We start from the raw sequence: 9,390 nt of genomic DNA, 5'->3' as shown, positions 1-9,390 counted from the left end.
ATGGGATAGCAATCGTAGCGAACGCCTCTGTTCGCGATCGACCTTCCTCCGCAGTTTCGCAGCGTCGCGATCTTTGTCAAATATCGTGAGGTTTTCACCCTGCACGATATTACCAAATTTCATCGACCTCTGCAGAAACGGCGTTGTATTCGAGTTTTGGCGGCCACAACGGAGACATAGGTAGAAAAGGGGAAGCGGACGTCAGGCAACCTCTTCACTGCTTCTCCTGGCCAACCAAGGCGATTCTCCAGGACAACCAAAAAGGCCCTTGCATGCAGCCACAGCCGTTCGCTACAATTACCACGTAGAGTTGGTGGCGATTGAGCGAAATTGGATGCGCGTAGCGAATTTGAATGTCGCTAAAGGGGGGGGGGAAGCTGGTCGTGCACAAGACTGTACAAGAGATTCTGATCTGACGTCAGTTCGCAACCGAACGACCCCTAATTCTTATACAAAATATCCATGCAAGCTTATCCTTTGGAATTAAGTCGCTCAATACGAGGCTGCCGGCAGGCATCGTTCCTGCAGAACGGTATCTTGCAGATACTACAGCCAAAATTGAGTCAATGGTTGAATTCTATATAGAGGGATAGTACGGTTCTTTCCTATCCGGAATCTATGACTCGGTTTTGTAATTCGCAATCCATGATTGCTCCACGTCCTCTTCGAAGTCAAGCTCTCTACTTTCAAGGAACTTGCAAGTACTCTCGGCGATGTTACGAAACCTTGCGGCCCATTCTTCAGATACATTCACTGGCATTGTGTTCTGCAGCATCCGACGAGGTGTCTCGCTATCCCAGTTGGTCTCGAAGACTGCCTTCGAGTCTTTGTGCACAAGTCTCACAACCTCATCATGATATCCTATGTAGGCAGCGAGGTGCAGCTGCGTGAGATGGTACGGTCCCTCAATGGCTTCGAGCTTCTCTTGTAGGAAGAGGGCGGAACGATAAGCAAGTCTGCTCCATCGAGCAAGAGAGTCGGCCCCACGCAGACCTTTGGGAAACCGCCTTGCTCGCTCAAGCACGATGTCAAAGGATGTTGCGCCTTTTGGGGTTTGCGCCTGAACATCTGCATGGAACTCCTCAACTAGCAATCTGATCGTCGTGTAGTCAACGAAATAGCTTGCAAGATGAAGTGGAGTCCACCCCTGTGCGGTGGTTAACTCGATCAGCGATTTCATCCCCGGCAACGTGGCGAGTGTCCGTAAAAGTAGATGACCAGGCAGCGACTCTACATCAAGTATGGCGGCGCGAGTTGCAGCATAGTGAAGAACGTTCCAGTTATCGGAACTAAATGCCAGGTAGCCTGTCTTCTTTGATGCATGCAGTAAAGCTCTCAGTATATCGACATTGAGCTCACTCCTTTGATTGCTGATGAAGCTGCCCAGTGGAGTGAGTCTCAGACTAGACGTCTTTAAGCAGGTATCTGCTCCGTGTTCTAGCAGAAGATTGACCATGGCGACGCTTTTGCCAGCCTCTGCTGCGATATGAAGTGGTGTCATGTCCTCTTTCTGAGTATGGAGATTGACGGAGTCCGGATCAACTTGAAGTAGCATTTTAGCCACCGGAACAATGCCGCCTGCAACTGCCCAATGCAAGGCCGCCCATCCCCGTCTATAGTCAGTGCTTCTCTGCCTGAAATCCTGCTTAATTTCAATCATATCTAAGGCCATGCGGCAGATTGAGGACAGTGGTGAGCCATGGCACCCTATTATTGCAGATTGCAATAATGTCAGGCCCTCATATTTATCTCTGTACGCACCAGCTGCAACTAAACCCTTCGCGATGTAGCGATCACTGTCTGAAAAGTTAACGGTCAGAACGTTCCGCAAAGGGTTGCCACTCCAGGACTTCTCCTGGTCATCAATGATAGGGTATTTTCTCGTCAGGAACGCCACAGTCTTCTCGATCTCCGAGACGTGATTCCTCCCGTGCAACAGCATCCTTCGGAACGGGTTACTGGAGCTTAGCGCGAAAAGTGGATTTGACCCCAGGAGTGAGACTCCGGGAGGAATGGCCGATAGAAGTATCTCAAGAATGTCGGACAGATGAAGAGAAGCAGCAATGCGTACAGGACATGAGTCCTGGGCCCAGCCGTGGACTCGTGCTCCCGCCCTTACCAAACATAAGGTCATCGCCTTGTTTCCTGCCAAGACAGCCCAGTGGAGTGGAGCACCCCATAACTCGCCCCAATGTTCTGAGGCGTCGAGAACAGACGATGAGAACACATCCAGGTCCAATCCCGGAGAGAATTGTAGCATCAGCGATAGAGCAGCTTCGACTTCCAAGCTACTTGGCATAATCAGCATGTGAGGTGCGGTGTGACCATGCTCATCCGGAAGGCTAGGATTGCTGCTGCCGAATTCGAGAAGCACCTTCATCGCATCCAAGTGGCGGCCTTGAACGGCAAGAAACAGTGCGGTACGACCCTGGTCATCTTGAAAATCTCTCCCATCTCTTAGAAGCTCCCGAATCCGGGCTATATCTCCAATATAGGCTGCTTGATGAAGAGTGAGGTTGCTATCACCCATTTGGGATTGAAAGTCTTCCTGAGCTACCTCGTCGAATACTTGGAAAGGATTGACGTCCGCACTCTGCAATTCAGCCGTCAACAAATGTTGAAGTTGTCGTTCTTCTTGGTCATCGACCTCAACTAGTATGTCAAGCGACTCCATCGTCTCTGAAAAGGCTTCATACAGCCGATGACGTATCCTACGAGCCTCAAAACACCCTCTAGCCGCTGCTTGGTCGATATACTGGAGCACTTTCTTCTCGTCCCTTTCAACACCAAAGCCCAAAAAATGACATATCCCGAGCTCCAAGCAGGCTCGAGAAGCTATTTCGAAATTATGATGACTCGTTCGCTGATGAAAACCCTTGGCTATCAATTCCCGTACTTTCCAAGGTGCTAAATGTGCTGACTCTTTTTCGAGCTCGTAGCCGACCAGGCTGGCGAAAATCTGAAGGTGTGTCGTCAGTGGGCATCGCAAGTACGAAGACTCCCTACCTGATTCAGGTTGACAGCGCTGCTAGTATCGTCGCTGGACGCTAGCTCCGAAAGAGTCAGCGGGGCGATATCTTCTACGTCTCCTACTTCTCCAACTTCTTTATGTCTAAGTAGCTTGTTAGTTCAACCTAATTTCATGAATTAGTGTGCATCTGACTGACTGGTTGCTATCTTCAAGTTGAAAAATGATCTCTTCAATTCGAGGCCGAGCTTCCGCTTCGATATGCAGGCATCTTTCCACTATACTCCTGAGTGTAGGGAGGGCAACATCATCTACGTCGATCACGCCTGAGAGACACCGCAGGGCTTCAGATTGCTCCTCAATCTGGCCCTGTTCGCCAACATGCTCCAAGTATCGTTCACCGTCAATCAAAATTTCTAGGAGTAAGAGTCCGTACGTATAAATGTCGCAAGCTCGGTACCTAGATCCAGCTATGAATCCTGCGGTCGGAGAATCACCAGTTTGTTGATATACCTCCGGTGGTCGATACCGCTGAGTGCCCCAATACTCATATGACTTCTCATCGTCATATAGCACCACCGACAGTCCAAAATCGGTGATCTTCAAGGTTGGGTCCCCAGGAGCGGTCGATACCAGGGCATTTTCCAGCTTCAAATCCCCATGAGCAATGCGATGGGTATGCAGAGCTTGAAGAGCTCCTGCCGCATCAAAAGCAAGGCTGAGCTTTGTCTGTATGCTAACAACACGAGGGCTCTTTTGCAGGTAGTTCCGTAGAGTGCCATGTTCAGCATATTCCACCACAAGGAAGGGCGTGGTCAGACTGCCTTCGGCCAGCTCCCACCCGAATCCTTTCATTTGCAAGATATTCGCATTCCCTTTGAGCGCTGGGTGGGTGGCAATCTTAATCTCGTGCAACACCTTACGTATTCGGGAGCTGTCCTCATTATCAGATCCTCCCGCAGTACCGTCTAGCAGGAGGGTAGCTTTGACATGCTTGACAACGACAATGTCTCCGTCTGGACTCCTTACTTCGTCCACAACATAGTCGGCGCCATCACCGAGCCTTGCGCCTACTAGTCCCTCCTCAGCGATATCCCGGGTAAATTGTCGCAAGCCGGACGCAGAAGCGACCCGAAGGAAGTCGAACAGTGGCACCGATGGAGCAGGACTCTGGGCAGGTCCGCCTGAGGATGTGCCGATGCCAAAGTTACTGACAGCAGATGCGAGGCTATCAAGGCCTGGCATTAATGAGATCTGGGATACAACGCTCATGGTGAGGATGATTGCCAAGGCCAACGTTCAAGCCTGATTATGCCAGCAGATGTTGCTCGATGGACCATCTTGTGCGCAACTAGGCACTGACCGCGGATACGGAGACATTTTGAGCGGGATGGAATTTCGCTTTCGGCGTGGTCACATTCCCCGCAATACCCGAGTTGTTGCCTGAATGCCAGCCCCGCGAGTAATTTGATGCTCTCCACACATACTTTCGATGATAAATTGAGAAGGGATTCATAGAAAGTTATCTGCAAACACTCTTCATAATTATTATCGTTAACCACCGCAAGTCTAGCTCAATGGCTAGTTTCCAGGCCACGGTGGCGGCTATTCAGATCGCCGAAGTGACTGCCAAAGTCATGAAGGTTGGCCACACCATTGTGAGCGATGTTAGGCACTATGGCACCGATGCAACAAAATTTGGCCTCAAATTTCGGCAAAACTCTCATCGCTACGACTCCCTCCAAAAGATACTCTTCGAAGCTAAGAAATTTCCATTCCTCCAGGGGAAAAGGCTCTTTGAGGTGCTGCCAGATCACAGCCAGGAGATTGTTGTTCAACTTATGCTAGAGCTTCTGCGACTACTATACGCTCATTTTGCCTTAGAGCAGAAGTATGCCACGTCTTCTGATCCTTCTCAGTCAAAATCGGGCTTTGCAAAACACCTTGGTTTAACTTCAGATGAGGAGAAAATCGTATTCCAGGGCACCACGGCAGGAAACGACCTCGAAACTCACAAGACATCACACTTGATGTCTGCTACAGGATGGTCCTGGGCAATCCGAGGGAAAAGAAAAGCCGTTCGAATAAATACTGAATTTGAAGACTGGTTAAAGCGCACGAAAGCCATTCTCGAAGATACATGGTGGCCACTGCCTGCATTCAACGTCTTGGCCAACCTGGACACATTGCAGTCTGACTCTGATGCTCGCACTGCAGGTTTGGCGGCGTCAGCTGCTCTACGAAAACTTGTGATTGACAAGACGAACCTGCCAGCAGATCTCAACACGTCGTGGGATTCCGTCAAAGACACCAAGACGCTTGTGTCTGGTAAAATGGTCGGTATATTCGAAGACTGTACTGTGCTGGTTGAAACTTTTATGTTCCCGCTGGACAAAGACGGCAACCTCTCAGACGTTTTCGAGGAGAGATTCTCCAGGACTGTGAGACTTTTGAGCAGCCAGAGGGATTCCGACTTCCGAGTGTTGCGCTGCCTCAGATACTGCAGTCAAATATCTGAGACTTCAGGTCAAATTCGCCTCATTTCGTACATCTCAGATTCAAGTGCTACATCAACAGTACGAACGCTTGCTAGCCTCTACCGTGGCATCAAATCTGATCAAAGGTCATCATTGGGACTTCGTTTCCATATGTGCCATCAACTCGCAGAGTCGCTATTTTTGCTGCATTCCGTGAACTGGGTGCATCGAGCCCTACGCAGCGATAATGTTCTCCTCATCTTCTCTAATGACGATTTGGATAGGGCAGCTTTACTACGGGCAGAGCTTCGGATCTGTGGCTTCGAGGCTTCGAGACCTTCAGCTGATAGCTCGCTCGGGCCTTACGACAACGAACTCGCCAAGAATTTGTATAGGCATCCGAACAGATGGGGGACTCCACGAGAGATATTTACACAGGTTCACGATGTTTACTCACTCGGCGTAATCCTCCTCGAAATTGGCCTTTGGGAGAGAGCCGAAGACATGATATCTGGCCTAAAGGCCGAACAGAGACTTCCAGAGCAAGTCAGCCAATACCTTCTGCGACACACAGATGAAAGACTAGCACATCGGTGTGGCGACGTATTTGCTGATGCAGTCCGCAAATGTCTGACTTTGAACTTTGATAAGGACAGCGATGCAGCGAGCACAACAGGCCTTACAGACCTAGAGAGGCAACAGAGAATACATAGGGGATTGTTGGAGCAGGTGGTAGATCCGTTGAAGGTGTTAAAAGATGCTGTATAAGAGCCACATACGATAGGTGGTCACTGGTCAGCAGGGTCCCTTCAGTCCGGCCTTCTAACAAGCGTACATCACGGAGAGGTTGATGGATTTGTTGAATAAACGCGGGCAGCCTGCCCAAGGAACTCAAAAATACATACATATCTAGGTATCGCTCTCCCTCTTGGTGACAGATACCGCGACAAACTCACCTTTCAGGACTAAAGCTGCCGCTCTTCGGTTAGTCTTAGCCCCTTCTTCGGCTTATGGGATCACGCAGCCTTCCTGGAAGCTCTGTAATGTCGAACATAACGACTACCACCTCTGCACCTTCTTACTATCCCCCCCCCCCGNNNTCCGCCGAATAATCCTCTCCCACGCCTTCGAAAAATCCGAAAAACCTACAACCTCCAATGGCAAAGCACAAGAAGAAGTGTGGATGATAGCAATCACTACACTACTTCCTCCTCGAATACCACTAGATCACCGCCGAAGCTAAGATCCTTTACTATCACCTCTCGCGCGTGGAACTCCCTGGCGAAGCGCGCTAGACATCCTTCGGGACTCTTACTTCCTCCCCATCTTTACAGCCAGCGCGTATATTAGCTCGCGATGAGATCACAAGATCTAAAGCTGTGATTACTGCACTCATTCCCGAAACTCATAGAAATCCGGATTCTAGGTGAGATATGTTGTAAATAGGAAAGAGTCAATCTAAATTTGAAGGGAGACATGGTAGAGAGTCTAAAGCAGGTAGTTCAAGAGCATCGACCGCCTGAGTGGGCAGATTGGTCATTATTGGGGATTCAGGTGTTTTGAAGATTGTGGACCAAAATCCAAACTTGATTTGATTGTGTGGGGGTATATTAAGTTTCGGGTTTAACTCTTGGGGGCTGCGTGAGGTGGTGATCCGTGCACTCAGCACGAATTTGGAAAATTTGAGCTTTATGACGTGAAAATACTCTTAACAGTATGTTAACATGTTATATGCGAGACCACTATTCATTCGTGAAGTGCGATTGATTGAGTACTCTTCTGACAATTATGCGGGGTTCTCTCGGTGCTTAAAATTTGACCAAACGAAACGTCTGAACTTTCTTGGTCGATAGCTTGCTACCCTCAATTCAGATCACGCAACATGGCACCAGTTCCTATGCCCTCAGCCCTGACATTCGAACTGATAGCGAAATGCTCCGTAAGTAATATCTCTATTTCCTAGAATATTAGATGATCTTAGCTCATATGTCCTAACAGGTCACAAAAGCTCGAGCTGCGACGCTGCTCCTTCCTCATGGTCCGGTCCCTTTGCCAATATTTATGCCCGTAGCAACGCAAGCTTCGCTGAAAGGTCTTACGCCTGAACAGTTGGAGGAAACGGGCTGCAGGCTATGCCTTAATAACACATACCATCTGTGGGATAACCCTGTGAAGTACGGCTTTAAGCTCGAGAGTCTGACTAGATCTAAGAGGGTTGAAACCTGGACAAGCTACACTTGATGCGATAGGAGGAGCGCATAAGTTTCAATCATGGCCGCACAATATACTTACAGGTGCTTGCTTTATTGCTTGAGGGTTCTGGTTGGGCTACAAGCTGATGTTTGCAGATAGTGGTGGGTCGGTGACCCGTCTAACTTCGTAACCGAAACCATTGTAGCTGACACCGATGTCAGTTTTCAAATGGTTTCCCTTCTGAAGCTTGCGAAGATTACGGAAGAAGGAGTGCGCTTCTTCAGCCCTCATGACGGCACGCCCATGTATTTCTCACACCCCGCAACTTCTCCAACATGGTTTATCTAATGTAATGATTAGGCTCCTCACCCCTGAACACTCCATATCTCTTCAGAATTCAATTGGATCGGATATAATTATGCAGCTAGACGACGTTATTGTAACCACATCTCCAGACCTGGCTCGGATGACGGAAGCGATGGAACGGTCTGTACGGTGGTTAGATCGTTGCATTGTGGCCCATAAGTATCCGGAGAGGCAGAATCTTTTTTGCATCATCCAGGGAGGACTTGATCTGGACTTGCGGAGACAATGCACAAAAGAAATGGTTGCACGAAATACTCCAGGCATTGCAATTGGTGGGCTGTCTGGGGGTGAAGCTAAGGAAGCGTATTGTAGAGTGTATGTATTTACTATTTCTACACTGAAGAAATCACTAATGGCACGAATTAGAGTGGATACCTGCACTGGTCTGCTGCCAGAAAAGAAGCCGAGATATGTAATGGGAGTTGTATGTATCTCCACTAAGTCTTCTAGGCCCTACTAATTTGCAAAGGGTTATCCTGAAGACTTAGTAGTATCTATTGCGCTGGGTGCAGATATGTTTGACTGTGTCTGGCCAACAAGGACAGCGGTAAGCCCATCACGTGTCAACGCAACGGTAGTACTTAACATGAGACACAGCGTTTTGGCAACGCAGTTACCTCTACAGGGACTTTAAATCTCCGACATGCGTCGTTCTCACAGGACTTCTCCCCTGTTGAAGATGGTTGTGGGTGCATATGCTGCCGGCCAAAGGAGGAAGGGGGCTTAGGCATTACTCGAGCCTACATATATCATGTAGCAGCTAAAGAAACTGCGGGGGCACATCTCCTGACTATGCACAATGTGCATTATCTTCTCAATTTGATGAAGGGAGCGCGGAAAGCTATAATGGAAGACAGGTATCCAACGTTTCTGAAGGAGTTCTTCGGAAAACTATATGATGACCGAAGAGAGTTTCCAGAATGGGCCGTAACAGCATTGAGAGGTGTAGGCGTTGATTTACTTGTTGATTGAGCAAGTATTTGAGTCTGAGTAGCTTTGCCATGATGATGGTTAGCAAGGGGCATCTCTTGGAAGGGCTGGTTGGCTCTCTGTGTTAGCATTTGAGTGTCTCAGGGAGTCACGCGTTCCTTGATGAGTAGCCCATCAAGTGGTGTTAAAGAGAAATCGGTTGTGTCGAAGGATGGCTTAAAACCCTTCATAATGGGCATAGAGTTGTTGAAAACTTTATTCGTTCTGAAGACTATAGTCAGCCTTATGGATTCTACTAAAAGGGGCGTGCATGCATGGATGCGAGGGGGCAGCTCGCTTCAGCAGCAAGCTTGAATCAGGGCAGGGTTGCCTGCTAAACAAACGCGCATCGTCATCGCAGAAACAATTCACTCATGCGCTGAAAATCAGCCTGAAACCCATTTCACTCAGCCATTC

At 48.8% G+C, this 9,390-nt stretch overlaps 3 protein-coding genes across 3 annotated transcripts; 2 read left to right on the top strand and 1 right to left on the bottom strand.

Annotated features, from left to right (window-relative positions):
* Positions 1–688: 688 nt before the first annotated feature.
* K441DRAFT_640185 (kinase domain-containing protein) lies at positions 689–4,314 on the bottom strand (the record flags this gene model as incomplete). The annotated part of the gene is made up of 3 exons (XM_067646608.1): positions 3,168–4,314; positions 3,007–3,112; positions 689–2,959 (listed from the first exon to the last, which is right to left on the bottom strand). Coding segments are annotated over exons 1-3 (3,450 nt in total), but the record flags the coding sequence as incomplete, so codon positions are not given.
* A 76-nt stretch (positions 4,315–4,390) lies between these two features.
* Positions 4,391–6,541, top strand: K441DRAFT_663238 (uncharacterized protein). Its single transcript, XM_067649166.1, has one exon. It carries the CDS (start codon positions 4,546–4,548, stop codon positions 6,211–6,213), a length of 1,668 nt encoding a protein of 555 aa, XP_067502041.1. The 5' UTR covers positions 4,391–4,545; the 3' UTR covers positions 6,214–6,541.
* A 786-nt stretch (positions 6,542–7,327) lies between these two features.
* Positions 7,328–9,125, top strand: K441DRAFT_727020 (queuine tRNA-ribosyltransferase-like protein; the record flags this gene model as incomplete). Its single annotated transcript, XM_067654154.1, has 8 exons — positions 7,328–7,384; positions 7,444–7,601; positions 7,657–7,739; positions 7,844–7,943; positions 7,999–8,319; positions 8,371–8,428; positions 8,474–8,551; positions 8,602–9,125. 8 exons carry the CDS (start codon positions 7,328–7,330, stop codon positions 8,974–8,976), a joined length of 1,230 nt encoding a protein of 409 aa, XP_067502040.1. The 3' UTR covers positions 8,977–9,125.
* Between the last annotated feature and the right edge of the window lie 265 nt (positions 9,126–9,390).

The sequence above is a fragment of the Cenococcum geophilum genome, assembly GCF_001692895.1.
Source record: "Cenococcum geophilum 1.58 unplaced genomic scaffold K441scaffold_32, whole genome shotgun sequence".
In the NCBI taxonomy this organism is placed as follows: domain Eukaryota; kingdom Fungi; phylum Ascomycota; class Dothideomycetes; order Gloniales; family Gloniaceae; genus Cenococcum; species Cenococcum geophilum.
This window is presented reverse-complemented; position numbering and strand designations above follow the sequence as displayed.